This window comes from Microcaecilia unicolor, chromosome 2 (assembly GCF_901765095.1).
Source record: "Microcaecilia unicolor chromosome 2, aMicUni1.1, whole genome shotgun sequence".
Lineage (NCBI taxonomy): Eukaryota > Metazoa > Chordata > Amphibia > Gymnophiona > Siphonopidae > Microcaecilia > Microcaecilia unicolor.
The window spans coordinates 524,415,970-524,439,792 of record NC_044032.1 but is presented as its reverse complement, the minus strand read 5'-3'; the positions used below and the strand labels follow the sequence as shown (position 1 = coordinate 524,439,792).

Below are 23,823 nucleotides of genomic sequence, written 5' to 3'. Positions count from 1 at the left end.
AAAAATACCACAGTCATCTGAGGTCTTTTCCCCCCACCATTTCTACAGTGGTAAATTACAGAGAGGTTTTCCCTCACTCATATTATATAGCAATCTTGGTTTATTCAGCCAGACTGCCAAGATCTGGCATGAAAGTGAAGTTTACTGTAATATAACACAAGACTGAAATTCTAATAGAATTTATATGACATGTAGAGGTTTATTAAAGAACAGTCATTGTTGAATTCATTTTAATAGTATATTATATGCTTTTTGCACAATAATTTGCATTTAAGCATTGTTCTATTAGTAAGTAATGAGAATTAAGGAGAAATGTATGCAATACTGTGCAGCACAGATATATTTGTTACTCTTATGCTGATATTAAGCAGGATGCAGTGGAAAATTTGGTGCAAAATCCATTGTTTATAAGTCGTGCTTCAAACTGTAATAGGAACATAATCTTTGCTGACTTGTATACTTATGGTTTAGTTCTGATTTTATGCAGTTGCTGTATAATTCATGATTAACTTCTTATGAAAGACTGGATATATGGTATCAGTGACCTAGAAGTAGATCAGTCGACAGTAGCAAACAAGAAGATTTGAAGAAGAGGCATAACCTTCAGAGTTGAAAGATCAGCAAGTACTGCCTAGAATAAAGAACATAAAAGATGTGTTATAATGTCTCTCAATGAACTCCTTTCCCACTAAATCAAAGAAATCAAACATTGGTGAAAGTGACAGTAGCAGTAACACTAAGTGGAAATTTCAAGTGATCTTGGTGTACTCTGTTGGCTTGACTACAAACATTCTGCCATCCTTAAGCTCCCATTTATGTTCATTAATGTACACTAATGCCATGTTATACACACGGGGGCCCTTTTACTAAAGTGCATTAAACAGTTGTGTGAATTAGCAAGTACGGTTACTGCACAAATGCGGTAATTTTACTGCAATAGCATGACAGTGTACACTAATTTGTGCATTAACTGTATACTGTGTTAGGAAGTGGGAAATGGGTAGGTTATGGGAAAAGAATCTGTGTGGACTGTTACTGTACAGCCTTTGCATTAACCACACATTAATATTTGCTGTTAAAGCGTAGTAAGTGCAATAACATAAAAGAGCCCCACAGTTAGTGAACAGGACCAATTGAAAATAAGGCTTGTGTTATTTAACATGTGTTGAATTACATTAATGCATGTTAGTAAACAAGTGTTTATTTTTGTAAATGTGTTCTTATTATAGACTTCTGAAATTATTAAATCATGATAAAAATTAATTGAGTTTGAAAATGAACTATGCATTATTTTGGTCTTTAAACTTACTTCAAATAGATGTGGTTATCATGGGTGTGCAAGAGGTCTAACATTTCATCTTGCTTCTAAAAATAAATGTACATTTATGAATCCCTACCCTGTATTTTGAGATGTGCATATCCAGTACTTAAAAGTCTAATGCCAAGTGAGTCACCCTTGACAGACTTCAACCAAGACTTAATTTTCTCATCAATCATAGTCATCGTTGTATTCGTTTATTCCATTACGTCTCAAGGATCAGTCTAGACAAATGGGTTGTGACCATCCGCTAGCAGGTGTGGAGATAGAGAACTCTAATGAGTTGTGCCTCATAAGCTCCTGCGCTTAGCAACCAAGCCAGCATTCTCTATTTCCAGCAGGTGGGATAGCAGCTCCTGTGTGTTTTTACTGTGTGGCCTCCTGTACTGCTTGCAGGTTCAGTTGAGTTTGGGGTAGAGAATATCCTGTGCCTCAGGTGTAAACCTAGTGGTCTAGGTCCCTCCCTGCCACTTTCCACCTCTTTATTTGTCTTCCATTCTCTTTTTCTCCTGCCTCTATCTTTAAAAAAACACAGACACTGTGGTTCTTTTTGAGAGCGCTTGTGCTGTGGGATGGGGCTTCAGTGCCTTGGAGGTCACGAGACTGGCTGTTTTCTGTGAGTATCTCTCTATACAAAATGCACCTCCAACGTTCTAATGAAGCCTCAACTTCTCCAACATTCTAAAAAAGAGTCATGGTGTAGATCGCATTCTCAACAAAGACTGCCTGCCCCGCCCTCGCGTCACAACGTGATGACGTCGAGGGCGGAGAAAAGACATTAAACCAGAACTGTTGCCAGAATTGTTCCCACACAACGAAACGTGATGTAAGATGCATCACTAAACGAACCAATCAAAAACAAAGGCCTCGGAACAAGGGAGGAGAAACAGCTGCACAACCGGCCACTTTCAAAGCAGCACGGTGACTACGAACAACACTGGAGGCAGATTAAGATTCTGACTCCCATGCTCCGGCTACACGTATGTGCTGCCTACACCCCAAACGAAACGCAAAAAGCATACCCCTCCGAGCAACAAACCCGTCCACCCCTTCAAACGGAAAACCCTGAATTCGCAAAAAAGTCTTTCGCCGGTAGGCTCTCCCTCCACCACAAACGGAACGCAAAAAACAGACCCCTCCCAGCCACAAACAGGCCTCCACCCCTTCAAAAGGAAAAACGACCACCCAACCCCTGCAAACGGAAACACAGAATTCTCAGAAAAACCTTTCGCCGGTATGTGCTGCCTCCAACCAAACGGAACGCCAAAAGCATACCCCTCAGAGCCACGACCAAGCACTCGCCCCCCCTGCAAACGGAAACGCTAAATTCGCAGATTAGGCACAGTGACAACACAACACTCACTGAATTAACCAGGTACAGGGAAATTAATAGGGGAGACTAACATGCATGAAAAGGAGGAAGGCTGACAACCCCCCCCCCCCCCCCAAAAAAAAAAAAAGCCTTACAAAACGGAGGAAAGCTAAAACCTTGCTAGCGCCCGTTTCATTTGTTTGGGAAACGGGCCTTTTTTACTAGTATTTATTATTCTCTATGCCTGAGCCTATTAAGTCTTGGCGCGCTCTCTGCTACCAATTCCTGCATGCTTTGCTTTACTTCTGTGTTCATGCTGCTTTTGCCTACTTTGGCCATCAGTACTCCATCTCCAAGAGTTCAATCTGGCCCCACTTCAATGGCAGTTTTGGTGGGCTCAGCACCAACGGCTCCTGTGCTCCATGAGACTTTGGCAGCCATTTTGTTAGCAGGTTCTTCGCCCGCTACTGTGTCCCGGGATGTTGGTTTTGCGGGGGATAGAAGTATCTGCCCTGCCAGTTTCACCTGAATTTGTTCTTTTATTGCATCAGGCCTTTTTATTAAAGTCAGCTCAAGCTGCATCTCCTTCTTCCCCTCAAGTTGCTTTTGAGGAGCAGCTTCCAAAGAAACAAAAACTTTCCGTTTCGCAGGAATGTTCTTCCTCAGGACTCAGTGGAGGTTTTATCTGTGTATTCTGACTGTTCTAATTTTGCTGATGGCCCTGACTTGGACATTTCAGAGGCAGATGGGGGTAATGATCCTACTGTAGCTAGGCTGTTTTTGAGAGCAGAGTTGCCTCTGTTGATCACAAAATCTATGGAGACTTTAAACATTTCTTCCACTGCTTCTCATTCCTCTGGTGCTGCTCCATCTATTATGTCAGGTACTAAGAGATCTCCTGTATCTTTCCATATTCACGAGGCTATGCAGGAGCTTATTGCAGCTCAGTGGGAGACCCCTGATTCTAACCTCTGGGTGGCTCGTGCTATTTCCAAATTATATCCCCTGTTGCCAACTGATTTAGAGCAGTTTGATCTGCCTAAGTTGCCCTTACAGACTCCCAGTGGATATGCTCTCACCTCCGATGCCAGCTTCTTTGGATGGGGAGCCCATTATCTTCACCACTCTACATATGGCAACTGGTTGAGAGTAGAGGCTTCCTGATCCATCAACAGATTAGAACTTCGAGCTGTCCGGAAAGCTCTACTAACCTTTGTGCCTCTTCGCGGGGGGCCAGTGGGAGTGCTCTCGGACAGGGTGACAGCCATGCCTTACATCAATAGACAAGGAGGAACAAAGAGTGTATCTCTAGCCCAGGAGGCATGTCTTCTTTTTCAGCGGGCGGAACTGAACATTCCAATGATTTCAGCATCTCACGTAGCAGGTTCACTGATCTCGAAAGCGTATCTCCTCAGCAGAGTTTCTCTGGACCTGGGGGAATTGCAACTATCAGACTGCATTTTGCCTCATTTCCACACAATGAGGCCTTCCGGTTCTGGACCTCATGGCATCTAGACTCAATGTGTAAGTACACAGATTCTACAGCCACTTCAGGGAGAAAGACTCCATAGGAATGGGTGCACTGGTACAGCCTTTGCCGTCGGATGGCCTCTTGTGGGAAGGATGTTACACAGGATTGTGCATCATCCTGGGAAGGTCATTCTTGCAGCGCCAGACATCCTTGGTATGCAGACCTCTTCAATCTTCAAAATGCTCCTCAGTTGACTATTCCTCAACACACATGCTTATTACACCAAAGTCCAGTACTTATGGAGTATCTCTCCTGCTTTGGTTTTAAAGCCTGGCTCTTGAGAGGGCATGATTGAGGAAGAAGGGTTACGTGTATGATGTTCTTACTACCTTGCTGAAATTCCACTTCTTCTTCTTGTGTAGAGTGTGGAGAACTTTTAAGAGCTGGTCTGTACTGAATGGTGTTTCTCCATTTCGTGCTTGTCTCAAATTTTATCCTTCCTTCAGGAGGGATTCAAAAAAGGTTCTCAATTTGTTCAAGGTTTAGGTGGCAGTGTTGGCGTGTCATAGAGGCAAGATAAGAATATGCCTCATTGGCTGCTAACCCTGATATAGTGTGATTCCTTAAGGGAGTCACTCATTTGCATCTCCCTCTCCACAATATTTGTCCTCAGTGGAGTCTTCAAGTGGTTCTTAAGGCTCTTCAATCGGCCCCCTTTGAACCCCTTCATTCGGCAACTATCAAAGATCTTTCTTTAAAGGCAGCATTTCTAGTTGCTATTTCATCGGCACGGAGAATTTCAGAGCTTCAAGCTCTCTCCTTGCAGGGATCCCTTTCTCAGCTTTTCTGACTTGGTAGTTTCCATACAGACAGTTCTGTCCTTTTTGCCAAAGACTGTATCTCCTTTTCATGTCAATCAGACTGTGTTTCTTCCTTCATTATCCAGGGAGATCTAATCTGAAGAATACGCTTCCCTGCAACTGTTGGATGTGAAGCGCGTCCTTATGCGCTATCTTACCGCTACCAATGATTTCAGGCAGTCTGATAATCTTTTTATCCTATTTGTGGGACACCAGAAGGGTTTGCCAGCCTCCAAAGTGACAGTGGCTCAATGGCTTAAGGAGGTTATTTCTTCAGTTTACATTCTGAGGGATACATAAGTACATAAGTACTGGAAAAGACCAAAGGTCCACCCAGCCCAGCATCCTGTTTCCAACAGTGGCAATCCAGGTCACAAATACCTGGCAAAATCCCAAAAAAGTACAAAACATTTTATACTGCTTATCCCAGAAATAGTGGATTTTCCTCAAGTCCATTTAATAATGGTCTATGGACTTTTCCTTTAGGACGCCGTCCAAACCTTTTTAAAACTCCGCTAAGCTAACCGCCTTTACCACATTCTCTGGCAACAAATTCCAGAGTTTAATTACACGTTAAGTGAAGAAAACCTTTCTCCGATTCATTTTAAATTTACTACATTGTAGCTTCATTGCATGCCCCCTAGTCGTAGTATATTTGGAAAGCGTAAACAGACGCTTCACATCTACCCGTTCAACTCCACTCATTTAAACCTCTGTCATATCTCCCCTCAGCCGCCTTTTCTTCAAGCTGAAGAGCCTTAGCCACTTTAGCCATTCCTCATAGGGAAGTCGTCCCATCCCCTTTATCATTTTTGTCGCCCTTCTCTGCACCTTTTCTAATTTCACTATATCTTTTTTGAGATGCAGCAACCAGAATTGAACACGATATTCGAGGTGCGGTCGCACCATGAAGCCATACATTATAACATCCTCATTTTTGTTTTCCATTCCTTTCCTTAGAATACCTAACATTCACTTTCTTAGCCGCAGCAGCACACTGAGAAGAAGGTTTCAACGTATCATCGACGACGACATCTAGATCCCTTTTTTGGTCTGTGACTCCTAACTTGGAGCCCTGCATGATGTAGCTATAATTCGGGTTCCTCTTTCCCATATGCATCACTTTGCACTTGCTCACATTAAACGTCATCTGCCATTTAGACGCCCAGTCTCCCAGTCTCGTAAGGTCCTCTTGTAATTTTTCACAATCCTCCCGCGATTTAACGATTTTGAATAACTTTGTGTCATCAGAAAATTTACTTACCTCACTAGTTATTCCCATCTCTAGGTCATTTATAAATATGTTAAAAAGCAGCGGTCCCAGCACAGACCCCTGGGGAACCCCACTAACTACCCTTTCTCCATTGAGAATACTGACCATTTAACTCTACTCTCTGTTTTCCATCTTTTAACCAGTTTTTAATCCACAACAGAACACTACCTCCTATCCCATGACTCTTCAATTTCCTCTGGAGTCTTTCATGAGGTACTTTGTCAAATGTCTTCTGAAAATCCAGACACGTAATATCAATGGGCTCACCTTTATCCACATGTTTGTTTACCCCTTCAAAGAAATGTAATGGGTTGGTGAGGCAAGATTTCCCTTCACTAAATTCATGTTGGCTTTGTCTCATTAATCCATGCTTTTGAATATGCTCTGTAATTTTGTTCTTTATAATACTCTCTACCATTTTGCCCGGCACCGACGTCAGACTAACTGGTCTATAATTTCCCGTATCTCCTCTGGAACCTTTTTAAAAAATTGGCGTTACATTGGCCGCCCTCCTATCTTCCGGTACCACGCTCGATTTTAAGAATAAATTACAAATTACTAACAATAGCTCCGCAAGCTCATTTTTCAGTTCAATCAGTACTCTGGGATGAATACCATCTTGTCCAGGAGATTTGCTACTATTCAATTTGTAGAACTGCCCCATTACATCCTACAGGTTTATAGAGATTTCATTCAGTTTCTCCGACTCGTCAGCTTCAAATACTATTTCTGGCACCGGTATCTCTCCCAAATTATTCTCAGTGAAGACCGAAGCAAAGAATTCATTTAATCTCTCCACTACGGCTTTGTCTTCCCTGATCACCCCTTTTACTCCTCGGTCATCTAATGGTCCAAATTATTCTTTTGCCAGCGTCCTGCTTTTAATATACCTTAACATTTTTTACTTTGTGTTTTTGCCTCCAACGCAATCTATTTTTCGAAGTCCCTCTTAGTCTTCCTTATCAGCACTTTGCATTTGACTTGACATTCCTTATGTTGTTTCTTATTATTTTCAGTCGGTTCCTTCTTCCATTTCCTGAAGGATTTTCTTTCAGCTCTAATAGCTTCCTTCACCTCACTTTTTAACCACGCCGGCTGTCGTTTGGTCCTCTGCCCTCCTTTTTTAATACGCGGAATATATTTGGCCTGGGCTTCCAGGATGGTGTTTTTGAACAGCATCCATGTCTGATGTAAATTTTTGACCCTTGCAGCTGCTTCTCTAAGTTTTTTTTTCACCGTTCTTCTAATTTTATCATAGTTTCCTTTTTTAAAGTTAAATGCTAATGTATACTTACTTCAAAGCTAATATCAAATCCGATCATATTATGATCACTGTTATCAAGCGGCCCCAGCACCATTACCTCCCGTACTAGATCATGCGCTCCACCTAAGGACTAGGTCTAGCATTTTTCATTCTCAGGTCGGCTCCTGTATCAGCTGCTCCATAAAGCAGTCCTTGATTTACCCAGTCAATATCGGGGGTAATTGAAATCACCATTATTATGTTGCCCAGTTTGTTTGTGTCTCTAATTTGCTTTAACATTTCTGCATCTGTCTGTTCATCCTGGCCAGGTGGACAGTAGTACACTCCTCTCACTATCCTTTTCCCCTTTACACATGGAATTTCAATCGACAGTGATTCCAAGAAGTGTTTTGTTTCCTGCAGAATTTTCAATCTATTTGATTCAAGGCTCTCGCTAATATACAATGCTACCCCTCCACAAATTCGATCCACCCTATCACTACAATATAATTTGTACCCAGTTATGACAGTGTCCCACTAGCTATCCTCCTTCCACCAGGTCTCAGAGATGTCTATTTTATCTAATTTTTCATTTAGTGCAATATATTCTAACTCTCCCATCTTATTTCTTAGGCTCCTGGCATTCGCATATAGACATTTCAAACTATGTTTGTTGTTCCTATTTACATCATGCTCAGTACTTGACCGTATTAATTTGCAATCTTTTGTCTGATTTTTATTTAAGACACCTGATCTACAATGGTCTCTCTTTTGCAACCTCACTATCAGGATACCATATCTTCCCTGTTTTGGTGATATCTTTGAAAGATACCTTATCCCGAACCATGCGCTTTTGAGCGACTGTCGGCCTTCCCCCCATTTCTAGTTTAAAAGCTGCTCTATCTCCTTTTTAAATGCCGATGCCAGCAGCCTGGCCCCACCCTGGTTAAGGTGGAGCAGTGGCGTAGCCAGACAGCCAGTTTTGGGTGGGCCTGAGCCCAAAGTGGGTGGGCACAAAATTTTCTCTGCTCTGCCCTACCTCCACCTCAAAATATAAATACTTTAGCTAATGAGGATCCTCAAGCTCAGTCAGCTGAAGACTTTCTCTGAAGGTGGCCAGAACTCTCTTTTACCAAGCTTGGCAGGCAGCAGCAATGACCCTAAGCCACTGATGCCAGCACCCCACACATGCTTAGCTGTCGATGGCTCAAGGATGCTGTTGCCAGAGCTTGGTAGAAGGGAGTTCTGGCTGCCTTTGAAGGAGGTCCTTAGCTGGGGATGCCTGGGAATCCTCACCAGCTGTACAGCAAGGGTTAGGACTGGTGTTAGACCTGCTTGGGCCCAGGTCAGAAAATAAAGGAGGGCTCCCCTTCCCTATTCCCTCTCCTCTTTGCCTCCTCTCCAATTGCCCACCTGCCATTATTATCACACCAACAGACCCTCACCAAATAGAGAACAAGGGATCACAAATTAGAAATAAAAATATTTAGACAAAAATTGAAAGGGAACCCCAAGAAGTTAAACATAGCATTACTGCAACACTGGAGACATAAAACAGAGATGCATTTCCTTTTCTACAGAGCACAATACAAAGACATTTGCTATGCACATTTCCAAAAGCTAACATATTCCATTTAAAACAGTCAAAATAAAATGCTTTGTTTCTACCTCTGTTGTCTGGACATTTTATTTTTCCATCTTGCTGGTTCCAATTTCTCTTTTCTGCTTTCCTCTCTGTCGTCTGCTAATTCTTCTTCAAGCGGCTGCAGTCCATTTGTCTTTTCTCCTCTCTCCTGTCTGTTCCCTCACTATTCCTGCCTCTGACATATTGATCATTCCTTTTTAGCTCTTTTCTGCCTCTCACCCTTCATTTCCTTTTTACTTTTCAACTACCTATCAAATTTCCATCTTCTTCTTTCACACACTAGCTCTCCCATTCCCCATCTTACTCCTCCCCACCCCTACTTTCTCTTTTATCTTTAATCTACTCCCCATTACCATATTTCTACCCTCTGTAATCACTCTCTCTCATTCATTTCCTTGCCACCCCCTCCTCCCCCTCTTGGCCTCTCACACAAGGTTCCACCATTCCCATTGTCTTCCTCCCTCCATCCTTCTAACCAGCATCTGATCCCCTCCCCACTGCACCCTGGTAGCCTTATATTTTCCTGCCCCTTCTCTCTTCACTCCTGTCCTCTCCCCCCATGGCCCAGCATTTTCCCCCCTCACCAACTACTGTGTACCTCTGCCTCCCTCTCATCCACCCCCCTGTCTATCTCCCCCTCTCATTCCCACTGTTCACAATCTCTCTCTCCTTTTTGTTCTGGGTCCAACATCTCTCTCCCCTTCCCATACAGCATCTCTACCTTCCTCCCCTCTACCATCATGTCCAACATTTCTCTCTCCCTCTCCCTTGTGTTCTGGTCCAACATCTCTCTCCCCTTCCCATGCAGCACCTCTCCCTTCCTCCCCTCTACCATCATGTCTAACATTTCTCCCTTCCCTCCACCCCTATGACCACCATTTCTCCCTCCTCTCCACCCCTATCTTCAACATTTCTCCCCCTCTCACCACCTACCCCCTTCTCTATGCAGCATGTCACCCTCCCCTCCACCTCATATGCAGCCAAGACTTCTCCCTTCCTCACCCCTCCACCCCTTTGTTGCATCTCTCCTTTCTTCTCTGTGCACCATCTCCCCCACCCACCATGCCTCATCTTTCCATCTTCCCTCCCCCCTGTGCAGCATTTTTCCTTCCATCTTCCCTCCCCCCTGTGCAGCTGCTGTCCCTGTCTTCCCTCCCCCGCGCAACATCTTTCCCCCATCATCCCTTCCCCCGTGCAGCAACTTTCACCCCATCTTCCCTCACCCTCCTTGCAGGCCCGCCCAACAGCAGTGTTCCTGTAGCTCGCAGCGATTCCGGTCGCAGGCTCGGCTTGCAGCAATTTCCACAAGCTGCCTGCCGGCTGCCACTCTCAACAATCTCCTTGCAGCTACTAAGCGCTAACCCAGAAGCCTCTCCTCTGCCACAACCTCCGGTTTCTGCCCAGTCAAGATGCGGCAGAGGAGAGGTTTCCGGGTTAGCGCTTAGTAGCTGCAAGGAGATTGTTGAGCGGCAGGCAGCATGTGGGAATCGCTGCGAGCTGAGCCTGCGACCGGAATCGCTGTGCAGGAACACTGCTGCTGGGTGGGCCTGACCCCAAATTGGGTGAGCCCAGGCCCACCCGTGGCTATGCCCCTGAGGTGGAGCCCATCCTTTCGGAGGAGGCTCCCCCTTCCCCAGAATGTTGCTCCCATGCATGTCAAGGCTCATTTTATCAGGTCTTTGCCAGAGTCTAGGGCAATTTCGTTTGCAGAGATTTGTTGGTCAGCGACATGGCCTTCTTCTCATTCCTTTATTAAGCATTACCATTTGGATGTGTCTGCTCGAGCAGATGTGTTCTATGGGGTCATGGTTCTCGCTGAAGATATCACAGTTCCTTCCCTCTTAAAGATTGTTTTTGTACATCCAATTTGTCTGGACTGATCCTTGGAGCATAATGGACAGAAAAATGAGTTAATTACCTAATCATTTTCTTTCCTTTAGTCCCTTTAGATCAGTCCAGAGCACACCCTTTGTGATGGTTTCGATTTTTCCGGGTTCTATGTAATTTCATTCTGTTATTTCTAAGGCACTTGTTTTGTGCTTTATTTCATAGTTCTTTTTTCTCTGGAAGTCACTCTCTTTCACTGCTTTGTCATCAAATACTGGCTTGGTTGCTAAGCGCAGCAGCTTATGAGGCACAACAGGTCATTGGTGTTCTCTATCTCCACCTGCTGGCAGATGGTCACAACCCATTTGTCTGGACTGATCCTTTGGGACTAAAGTAAACAAAATTATCAGGTAATTAACTAATTTTTCCATATTAAAGAGTGATATCTATGCAAAAATTTTCAACATTATAAAAATGGTATTAAGAGATCAGAAATGTAAATACTATAAATATTCTATACTGGCACATTTTATGTAATTTAATATTTTATAACAGAATATGTTATGTTTGGGAGTGTAAAATAAATGGAAAAATCAAGAAATACCTATAAATAAAATATTGAACTTCTCTGTCAAGATTTCCTGTAAGCACTATGGGCTTGAGTCAATAAAGACTGTTTCCACAGACAAAGAATGGGACAAGGTTCTGACTGAATAAAGCCATATATCTCCATTCGTGAGTCAGTCTACCCACACTCAATAGCAGAATATCTATTTTTCTCTAAATATATCTCTCTATATCTGCCTGAATATATATCAGTACCAATATCATCTTTATATCTATATAAGGGTGTATAAATTATTATTCAAAAAAGGGCATATTTTGTTTATGAAAAACTTAGGGCCCTGTTTACTAAGCTGCACTAGCATTTTTAGCGCGTGCTAATACTACAGACACCCATATATTCCTTTGGGCATTTCTAGCGTTAGTGCAAACTAATTTTTAGAACTTGCTAAAAATGCTAGCACACCTTAGTAAACAGGGCCCTTAGAAACCACAAAATACTGTTGCTTTACATTTTACAAAATTATACGTGAATAGTATTCTGCATGTGACAGAAGAGTGCTCAAAGCATACTACTTAAACTCAAATTTTGATTTTCTTTTAAGTTTTACCCAATGTAAGAATTTAAGTAAAGAGCTTTGCATTACTTGAAGAGAATCTAAAGCTTAAGTTTCCTTGGCTGGAAATACATCAGAAACTATTACAATCTCATCTAACTATAACTTATCATACTTCAGCTGCAGCTAGTGATGTCACTTCCATCAGGTTCACTGCTCGGAAAGCAAACACAGCAGCTGCAAGAACTGAAAAAGAAAGCAAATGATAGATAAATGATTTAAAACTGCTCAACTACTAATCAGCTGTAAGCAGTAACTGTAAATTAGCTTAAAATATACTAATGATATAATAAACATTTATGGCTACCTTTAAAAAAAACCTGAAAGTTAGGGTCTTCTATGGGATCTTCCAAAGTCAGATTTTCAGAACCTAAAGTTTAGGGTGACCATATAGATTCATATCCAAGGTGATAAGCTGAGTCATCTAAAGCACGCACATGTGATACGTAAAACCAGGACTGACTCAGTTTTCCATGGAGTTACTTAGTTACCCTGTACATTGGTGGCAAATTTTTATTAACAGTACGCATATGTGTGAAATCCAATGGAGTGTTTAGGCGCCCATGCGCCTTTTTGAAATAGGCCTGTATAATAATCTCAGGTAGTGCAAAAATGTTCTCGCCCAAATTTACACCTTCTTCAAGACAGGCATAAATGTGTGCATGTACTCCATGAATATATCCTTATGTATTTTATGCAAAACCCTGCATCCATCAGATTCACAGGCTCTTAGAAACCACATCTCCTTCAAATTCTCAGGAGCAGTGGGCTTTGTGGCCTTTTTAAAGAGAACTGTTCTGATGGCAAAGCGTGTTATTTTACAACTGTGGCTGGCTCCAGAATGCCCAACGGTATCTCATTGGAGATCGGCAATGATCCACTGTTGCGCCTTAGAGAAGAAAGGAGTTGCGGACTTGGCCTCCAAGAGAGGTGATAAGTTTTGCAACATCTGGTCTCCATTCTGGGACTCTCTCACCCCAGTCGCAAGAAGCAAGATCTTGAACTGTTAAGGTTTGATAAGGGGGGACGTATGGAGGGGTGGGATGGGATGGAATGAGGGAGGGCGGGGATAAGTTGGGGAAGAATTGTTAGAGGAACTAAATTACTTGGAATGATTCTCTTTTGGTTGTATTAATTATGCTATGGTTGTATTCTGATAAAAAATTTGAAATGCAAATAAATATGACCTTGAAAAAAAAAAAGTTCTCAGGAGCTTTACTGTGCTACTCATCAGTCTCTGGCAGAACATGGTGATCAAACGATAAGGGAAGTGAAAACACAATAAAATAACCAATGAGTTCTCGCTTCCTTTATATTTTGATTGCTGTGCTCTGCAAAGTTTTTCATCAGCAGCGTTTATATCACTGCTGTTACTTGATGCAGTGTTTGGTAAAACTTGGCTTTACTGCTTGGGAAACTTGCATTTTCACATTTTCTCCTTCAAAAAGGCGGTAAATAAATCCTGATAAATAAATTTTACTAATAAGCAATAAAGTTACTCAACTCTAGCAGATATTCTTCAAGGACAACTCAGCCCAATGCAGGGACATTCTCCAGCTTCTTTTCCACAAGCTTTTGGGAGTCCTACTGCGCGTGTATGTATGCCTTCCTGCTGCCATGACCGCAGGGGACTAGTCAGTCTATTAGAAAGCTAATAGAATACAACTCCTAGGGAAGTAGAGTGGGATGTATGAATATGTGTCCTGCTGTCCTCAGAGAACATCTGCTACAAGTGAGTAATTTTGCTTTCTCCAAGGACAAGCAGGACATCACATTAACACATATTGGAATCCCTAGTTACCAAAGAGGAAAAGAAATGAACGAAGTCTGCAACAAGCTAAGGCCTATAACAAAAAAAATGTTTTAAAACATATGATTTTTTTTAAACAGCTTGGAACAGAATAAAAATGGTCCTAGGGGGTTGAATTTGGATTCTAGGCTCTGAATAGAGTTTGTAGGACTGACCAACCAAACCGACTGTCACATCAGGAATCCTGTTCCAAACAGTAGTGAGATGTGAATGTGTTGACTGATGACCATGTTGCAGCTCTGCAAATCTCCTGAATGAAGGCTTATCTCAAGTGGGTTACCAATTCAGCCATGGCTCGAACATTATGAGCCATGACATGACCCTCTAGAATCAGTGCAGATTGGGCATAAGTAAAGAAAATGCAGTCTTTCAGCCAATTGGATAGAGTGTGTTTGCTGACAGTTGTCCCTGACCTGTTAGAGTTAAAAGCTGGGTGGACTACTATTTTAGTCTGCTCCAGATAGAAGGGCAAGGCTCTCTTGCAGTCCAACGTGTGCAGTGTGTTTTTACCAGGATGGGAATGCGGATTGGGAACAAATGTTGGCAGGACAATTGACTGATTAAGATGGAATGCACAATTTTAGGAAGGAACTTAGGATGCGTTCGCAGAACTACTCTATTATGATGTAATTTAGTGTAAGGTGGGTCAGCTATTAGACCCTGGGGCTCACTCTGCAGGATGAAGTGACCACCACCAAGAACAATACCTTCCAGGTCAAAAACTTCAGATGGCTGGAATCAACTGGCTCAAATGGAACTTTCATCACTGGGGGAGAATGACATTGAGATCTGAGGAGTGACAGGGGACTTGAGTAAGTGCAAACCTCTCATGAATCAAACAACTAGAGGCTGTACAGAGATAGGCCTACCTTCCACTCAGTGGTCTTCAGACCAGACTCTGACAAATGTAGAAGGTACTCAAGCAGTTTTAGTGTAGGGCAGGAAAAGGGGTCTAAGGTCTTGCCCTCACACCAGACAGCAAACCTCCTCCCTCCTCCACTTAAAGTTGCAAGATGTCTTAGTACAATCTTTCCTGGAAGCAAGGAGGACATGGAGACACCCTCATGCAGTAAGAGTGAATCAACTACTACCCTCTCAATATCCAAGACATGAGGGCCAGTTGATGTATAAAGTTGTTCATAGATCTTTTCAAATTCTTTAGCAATAGATGGATCATCTAATGACAGTCATTGCCGGACACAACAGAAGCAATTTTAGAATGCTGTTTGCAATTAGCTATTAGATATTTAGATAAAAGCCAACCATCTTTATTCGTTGAAATATATTGGCCTGATTTATATTAGATCAAATCTCGATGGGACTTAACTGCAAAGTTTAGTGAAGTCATATTTAAGTTATTCTGGTTATAAAGTTGTCATCCACAAGAATAGAGGCACTGAGTCTCTAACATGATTATTTTTTAGTAGATGCAAGTTGGATTTGAAGAGAAACTATGGCATGATCTGAGAGTACAATAGGTGAGCTCAGTGAATAATTTGGAGGTGAGTAAAAAGTCTATCCTGGAGTAGGAATGATGTGGAGCAGTAACAAAGGTGAAGTCTTTCTGTAGGGTTTAATAACCTCCATGGATTCAAGTTAAACAGCAGAGAAAAACAGCCAGTGAGCACCTCATTTTCCATTTCTTCATTTGCACTGCTCACTGGCTGTTTTTCTCTGCTGTTTAACTCATATATAACTGTGCTCGAAGGAGAGAAGGCAATTCTGCGGGGATCCTGCAGGATCTAGGTCCAACCCCACGGGATTCCCACGGACCTGGATCCATCCCTGTGGGATCCCTGCAGACATGGAGAGGATCCATCCCGCTATCCCCGTTCCTGTGCAGCTCTCTAGTCTGTACTGGGAGCGCTGCTTTTTAACATGTTTATAAATAATTTAGAAATGGGAATAACTAGTGAGGTAATTAAATTTGCTGATGACACAGTTATTCAAAGACGTAAAATCACAAGAGGATTGTAAAACATTGCAAGAAGACCTTACGAGACTGGGCATCCAAATGGCACATGATGTTTAATGTGAGCAAGTACAAAGTGATGCATGTGGGAAAGAGGAACCAGAACTATAGCTATGAGATGCAAGGTTCTGCATTAGGAGTCACCGACCAGGAAAAGGATCTAGGTGATGCGTTGAAACCCTCTGCTCAGTGGATAGTGGGGGCAATGAAAGCAAATAGAATGTTAGGAAAGGATGGAAAACAAAAATGAGGATGTTATAATGTCTTTGTATCGCTCCATGGTGCGGTTGCACCTCAAATACTGTATGCAATTCTGGTCACTGCATCTCAAAAAGGATATAGTGGAATTAAAAAAGGTACAGAGAAGGGTGACAACAATTTTTATTTTTATTTATTTGGTGCATTTTTACCCCACATTTTCCCACATAAGCAGGCGCAATGCGGCTTACATTTAAGTCAAGAGTATACAATTCAATATAGAGATGGCAAAGAAACAGAATGTGACAGGAGGGGAAGGTACACGGGATGACACGGGCAAAGGACTGGGGTGAAGAGCCAACAAGTGGTAGAGGTTAAACAGAGGAGTAGCCAGGGGAATAAGCCTTGGCGAATAAGAAGGTCTTTAAGGACTTCTTGAACTGCTGATGGTCGACGAGCTCCTTAAGCTGTCGTGGCAGGACATTCCAGGATCTTGTGCTGATGATAAAGGGGATGGGACTTCCCTAATAGCAAAGGCTAAAGTGGCTAGGGCTCTTTAGCTAGGAGAAAAGATAGCTGAGGGGAGATATGATAGAGCTATATAAAATAATGAGTGAAGTGGAACAGGTAGACGTGAATTACTTGTTTACTCTTTCCAAAAATACTAGAAGTAGGGGGTACGCAATTAAGCTACAAATTAGTAAATTTAAAACAAATTGGAGACTGGCTTGTCCTGCACAGTGATGACGAGTGGGAAGGTTCCCGCATATGAATGGTAGGATTCCCAAAAGCTTTTGGAAAAAAAAATCTGGGGATGTTCCTGCATTACACTCTGTCAGATGATGTCACCCATACGTGTCAATATGTCCTGCTTGTCAGAGAATAAGATTTCCATTTAGATATATTGCCTTTTGCAGCATAAATCATTATTTCAAAGGCCAAGCATTTATTTGCAACATTATAGAAATCATAAAAACAAATCAACAGATTGCTTGCCATACAATGATGATTGTTGCAGTAATGCTCCTGAAAGTTTTAAGAACACGTAGCTTGTGAGAGCCTGTGTATCTGATGATCCCATATCACCCAACAATTTGTATGACACAGTGTTAATTCAGTGTCCCTGCTTTTGGGGTCTTTTTTGGTGTTCACTTGGTATATTTTATAAAAGATGCATGTACATTGCAACTCCACTCTAATGTGCCCAAACTATGCCCCTGGAACACATTTCTGTATGGCTACTTTTACATTAGTATGTTCCCTTAGCGCCATATTGGTTTCAGTCGGCATTCACTATTTTCATGGTGGTATGCATATAAAATTTTTATTACCAGCAAGAATTTCCAATGAGTTATATCCTAGGATTCTATCCCACAAAAGCAGAAGCTGGTCTGTAGCTAGGTAACCTGAGAAGGCTCGCACCATCCATTTAAATGATATACGCAATCTGAAAACAAGGGCAAATAAGTTACAAAAATAGAAAAAAAACTGGTGAATTGTAAACATCTCACATTACTGTTATAAGCAAAGATATTAAAAAAGCTACTATAAGGAACATGGCTGCATACAGAAGCAGAAAATTAATAGTGTAACTTGTACATCCTGGTTATTTAAAAGTTAATAGGATTCCACATGATAAAAACATTTGTTAATTACATATTTTCATTATGTAGCCTATTGTCAGGCCTGGCTTGTCTTAAACTAGGGTCTGTCAGATCCATTGTTGGACAGTCTGCTTGCTAAGCCACAACTTCGGGTAGGATGGTGATGGTAGTTATGGTATGGGTGCAGAGGTAAACATCTTCCAGAAGGTTCATCAGGCTTCTCAACTCTGGCTAACAGCCAGGCTACTGTATGAGCAAGTGCCACAACTAGTTGAATCAACATACTACTCCACAATGGATTCCCTGAGCCTTTTTTTTTTTTTCTGAGATTGTCTGGCTACTTTCCTGCTAAGCTGATTTCTTGCATCTCTGAATCCACACCTGATCCTACTTCTTTAACTGCACACATCTGTTCCTATACCGGAAAAAAAAAACTAAAACCAAAATTCCTTCTCTAATATGTTGCCTGCCTGTCTAGGCTCTCACCTGTTCGCACTCCATATGGAACTACATCTCCTGCTTTCTCAGACACTATGGCCCTTATTTTAGAAGCTCTATTTTGTATTTAGGACACCTGAAAACTGACATTTAGTCATCCATATTGCATGGATATCCAAATCCCAATTTTATACAACCAGGATATGGATGGTAAGGGGGCATGAGGTGGGTGTATTTTGGGTGGGACTAGAGAAGGATCAAAATATGGATGTCCAATTCTGATTTCAGAAGGGGAAGGGATGTCTATGTCCACAAAGATGGGCATTGTTATTTAGACCTGGTACTCAGCATGTACAGGTTACAGAAAGGTGTTCCGCCTGAGGAGCTCTCCACAACAAATTCAGGTAAGTCATCTATGTAATCCCCTAGTGGTTGCTTCAGGAACCATGGATGTTCATCTTACTAAAATCTTTTTTTTTTTTAATTAACTTCTTAATAGACCTCTGTAGATAGAATGTATTTGGATACAGGCAGCAGATGATGTTTTGTATATTCCTGAGAATCTAGCATGTGATGTTTTTGTTCTTTCCTGAGAAAGTAGCAGAATAGCAGGTGATGTTTGTACATTCCTGAGCAGGTTCACGAGCTGTTCATGTAGAGTTGTTCTTGTAAGCAATGCATGATCATGGTTGTGTAAGCAAAATGTAACCAATAGTAATGATAATACATGTAATATCCATGAATATTCATAGAGTATATAAGAAGGGGATTGACTCCCAAATAAAGAGTTTTTTGCCCAGACACACGAGAGGAGAGTTATTTTGCAACATCTGGTGATCCCCGACGTGATCGGTGAAAACGTGACGTACTTACTACGACTGGAACAGTCAGCGCGCCATTCCTTCTACGGAACACTGTAAGTATGGGGGGAAATTTAACATCATCACATAAACAACATGCACAGGAGCTATATACTATAACGCAAAGATATGGTTCCTCCCGAAATCCAATAACTCTTAAAGATATAGAGCGTTTAATTGAGGAAATAGTTTGTCAATGTCCCTGGTATCCAGAGAAGGGATCATTCGATCCTCAAACATGGGAAAAGATAGGGCAGCAGTTTCGTTTAGAGCCTAGAGTTTCGACTCCTATATTATTGACTTGGAGAGAGATATATTCTACTATAGTAATTCTCTCTTCTGGATTGACAGGCATTACTAACGAAAATATATCCAACAAATTGCCAGGCAAGACCTGGTCTCTTTTACCTCCCGCGACTCTTGGACCTACACCTTCTCCTCCTTCTTGTCGGCTGGCCACCGATATGGGAAGGGAAGAGCAAAACAAAACTCCTGACTTTACTACTACTACCCCTAATAAACCAATTGAAAATATCCAAAACAACAACGCTAATGATAGCGTTATTATTACCAAAACACCAAAGAGCGTAGAACGACCTAGTTTAATTCAATTAGGTATACAGCAAGCACGAAAAATGGTGAATTCATTTGGAACGATGATCTATGGGATAATTCGGAACCTAATCCTAATTTATACCCAGTTACTAGAACTACAACAATAGAGGCAGGGAACGAAACACATCATGCAGAATGGACTGCTCTACCTTATCAAGTTTTGAGAGAATTACGTAGAGCTATCGTAGAATCAGGTTTAAAAAGTTCATTTGTTCAAGGCATGATAGAAGGGATTAGTAACGGTTACTTAATGACTCCAAAAGATTGGAAAGACCTTTTCCGTATGCTGTTAACTCCTGCGCAATATGTAGTGTGGGATAATGAATATAAGCAAGCAGCACAACTTATCACTGGGACTAATTTGGTGCCTGATCAAATTTATGGATCGGGACCATTTTCAACCCTTGATATGCAAATTCAACAAAACGATACCTGTTTTCAAGCCATAGGCACTTGTATCTTGCGAGCATTTAAAAGAACACCAGAAGGGAATAAACCAACAAAATCTTTTGCATCAATTAAACAGGGTGCAACCGAATCTTACCTTCAATTTGTTAATCGATTGCAGGAAGCTGTAACTAGGCAAATTGATAATCTTGATGCGCAAACAGAGTTATTGATTAAATTAGCCCAAGAAAATGCAAATTCAGATTGCAAAAAGGCATTGCAGACTGTAGCTCATCGCCCAGGAATTACTTTAGCAGATTTATTGAGCGCATGTGCAGATGTGGGGACTCATGGTTATTCTATGAATTTGTTAGCAGGAGCTATACAAAAAGGTAATAAGCCACAGGGGACGTGTTTTAATTGTAAGAAACCAGGACATTTTCGAGCTCAGTGTAGAGCCCCAGGAGGGGGTGCCAACTTTGCAAAAGGACCTTCACGACCTTCTCGAAAATGTCCTCGATGTCAAAAAGGATATCATTGGGCCAATCAATGTCGCTCTAATCCAATTAATTCCACACCGCCACCCCCAAAAAACTTTGCTCCGGGTTAACTCCTAACCTCGGTCCAAAGGGAGTGCAAGGGTCTTTTGCTCATAGTACTACTGCTACACAAGGTAGTGCAGGAATTGACCTTATTGCAGCGGAATGTAAAACTGCCATCTTACCTCATGAAGTTTTGGTATATAATACTACCTTTAAAGGACCCATTCCAGCGGCTACTGTAGGTTTAGTATTACCTCGCTCCTCTGCATCGAAGGCAGGTATTCATGTTATCCCTGGAGTTATTGATGCTGATTACACAGGCATTGTTAAAATTCAAGTATGGTCCTCATCACCTTTAACAATTTCTCCCGGGGACTCGTGGGCACAATTAATTATTTTACCATATTTTACAGCACCTATTCCTTCTACTGTCTCTCGTACAGGGGGCTTTGGATCTACGCGACAGGTAAGTGCAGTTTTAAAACCGGTTTCTAATGCACGACCCACTGCTCAATTTTTATTGCAACAAAAGCCCTTTGTTGGTATATTAGATACCGGGGCGGATGTTTCTGTCATAGCTTATAAACAATGGCCTGTGGAATGGCCCATTGAAGATACTTCACATGTGACAGGAATAGGGGGAACTCAGTCAGCCTCCCAAAGTTCTCAATGGTTATCTATTACATATCCTAACGATACCAAGGTTCTAGGACATATTAAGCCCTGTATTTTACAAGTACCCTTTAATTTATGGGGTCGTGACCTTTTGGAACAATTAGATGCATCATTGATCCTACCTGATTAACAGTTCATAAATATGTCTTTTTCTCTTCCTTTGGAATGGAAAACTGACAACCTGTTTGGGTAGAGCAGTGGCCGATTACCAGAGAAAAACTGTTGATTTTACATCAATTGGTGGAAGAACAATTACAATTAAATCACATTGAGCCTACCAATTCTCCATATAATACTCCGGTATTTGTGATCAAGAAAAAATCCGGAAAATGGAGATTTTTACATGACCTACGAGCTATTAATGCGATTTTAGAACCAATGGGCCCGTTACAATGTGGTATTCCAAATCCTAATTTGATTCCTTATGATTATCAATTAGCTATTATAGATCTGAAGGATTGTTTTTTTTTCAATTCCTCTCCAGGAAAAAGATTATAAATACTTTGCTTTTACTGTACCTGTTTACAATAATGCACACCCTACTACTAGGTATTGTTGGAAAGTTTTGCCCAGGGAATGTTAAATTCACCCACTATTTGTCAATACTATGTTCATCAAGCCTTGCAACCATTTCGTGCCTATTTCCCTCAACTTTTGGTATATCATTATATGGATGATATACTAATTGCAGGGATAACTCTTCCCCCTTCTTGGAAATCTACTTTAATTTCTATCTTGGCCTCCTCAGGATTAACAATTGCCTCAGAGAAGGTTCAAGAAAAGGAACCCTATTTATATCTAGGTTTCCGTATGACTAAAGCTGCAGCCCAACCTGTCGCTCCTCATCTCAATTTACAGTCTCCCACGACATTACATCAATTACAAGAGATTTTAGGAAATCTCAATTGGTTACGTCCCTACTTGAAACTTCCTACAGAATTTTTACAACCCCTGTTTCTCGCATTAAAAGGTCATAAAACACCTGCTGAATTAATTACACTCACTGCATCGCAACAAACAATTCTGTCACAATTGGATCAAATCTTACAAACAAAATGGACAGATAGACGAGATGCATTTGCCCTTTTTTGTTTTTGCGTTCTCAAAGACCCCACCCACCGACAACCGTTTGGTGTCTTATATCAAGATACAACTCCTCCGAAATTGATAGAATGGGTCTATTTACAGAATACTCTCCATTCTACTATTACACAATGGCCCCAGCAACTAGCCTTGCTGATTACTAAAGCTCGAGAGCGAGCAACATTCATGACTGGTTTCGACATTCTTAAACTCATCATTCCTCATTCTTTGTGGCAGTGGGAAAAAATGATTCAGTTCTCCGACGACTTGCAATTTATTTTAGCCACTTATGTTGGTATTATAGATTGCCACTATCCTAAAGACCCTCGCATACAGGGCACATCCATTTTGCCAATCACTCTTCATGATCCCATTTCTTTACGTCCACTCCCTACTGCTCTCACCGTCTTTACAGATGGTAGTCCCACTCGTGGGGTGGTTACTTGGTACAATCTGAACAAATGGCACGTCAAATTTACCTCTCCACAAACCTCTGCTCAACGTTCAGAGCTTGCTGCCATCATCCTGGCTCTTTCTTTATTTTCAGATCAACCACTGAATCTTATTGTTGACAGTCAATATTGTGCTAATCTTGTCCGTCGCATGCCCGACAGTTATGTATCATTCAAAATGGATGCCTCTTTTTATGCTTTACTGTTAACCCTCCAAGGTTACTTGGAGAATCGCCTTTCTTCTCTCTTTATAGGTCATATCCGCAGTCATCAACCTTTTCCTGGTGGTCTGTCTGAAGGGAATGCTCGAGCGGATCGCCATCTTCATTTTTTCTCCACAGCACACTGCAGTCATGAACTTCATCATCAAAATGCACCTAGCCTAGCTCGCCAGTTTCAAATTTCTTTAGAAGAAGCTAGAGCTATTATCAAAAATTGTCCACAATGTTCCTTTTCAGCTCCTACTACCTTTTTTCCTGGAGTTAATCCTCGTGGTCTGGAAGTTAATAGCCTCTGGCAAATGGACGTTACTCACTTTCCCCCTTTTGGTCAATGGTCTAAGCTTCATGTGGTTGTTGATACTCATTCTGGATTTTTGTGGGTCACTGCACAAAAAGGGGAAACTACATCTCATGTCCGCTCTCATCTTCTCCAAGCTTTTGCGGTCATGGGTGTTCCTAAAACTCTCAAGACAGACAATGCCCCTGCTTATACTTCCACCTCCTTACAGGAGTTCCTGACCCTCTGGCATATTGAGCACCTTTTTGGTATCCCCTATAACTCCACTGGTCAAGCTATTGTTGAACGTGCTAATCGCACACTGAAAACTGCTTTAAGTAATCTGACTACAAAAAAAGACGGTATTCTCCGTCATAGAGTAAGCATTGATGAATGCTTAGCACAAATCCTTTACACAACTGAATCATCTCAATCTCATCAATAATCCTGCTACAAAAACTTTTCTTCCAGATTTGAACAACATTTTCGTACTCCTGCCCCACCTTTATCTCGTCCTTTGGTCATATACCGACAACTACCTTCTGATCAGTGGAGTTCC

The 23,823-nt window shown here is 41.7% G+C and overlaps 1 protein-coding gene across 2 annotated transcripts in view; it reads right to left on the bottom strand.

The window, feature by feature from the left end:
* Positions 1 to 203: 203 nt before the first annotated feature.
* TBC1D19 (TBC1 domain family member 19) overlaps positions 204 to 23,823 on the bottom strand; it is a 321,596-nt gene continuing 297,976 nt past the window's right edge. The window contains exons 19-22 of one of the 2 annotated variants that reach the window (XM_030192613.1): positions 17,442 to 17,557; positions 12,246 to 12,316; positions 1,310 to 1,365; positions 204 to 631 (exon numbers count right to left, since the gene is read on the bottom strand). In XM_030192613.1, the coding sequence (XP_030048473.1) occupies positions 604 to 631; positions 1,310 to 1,365; positions 12,246 to 12,316; positions 17,442 to 17,557 (271 nt within the window). In that variant the 3' untranslated portion in view covers positions 204 to 603. The remainder of the gene's footprint in view (positions 632 to 1,309; positions 1,366 to 12,245; positions 12,317 to 17,441; positions 17,558 to 23,823) is intronic. The other variant, XM_030192614.1, reaches the window with a different exon arrangement.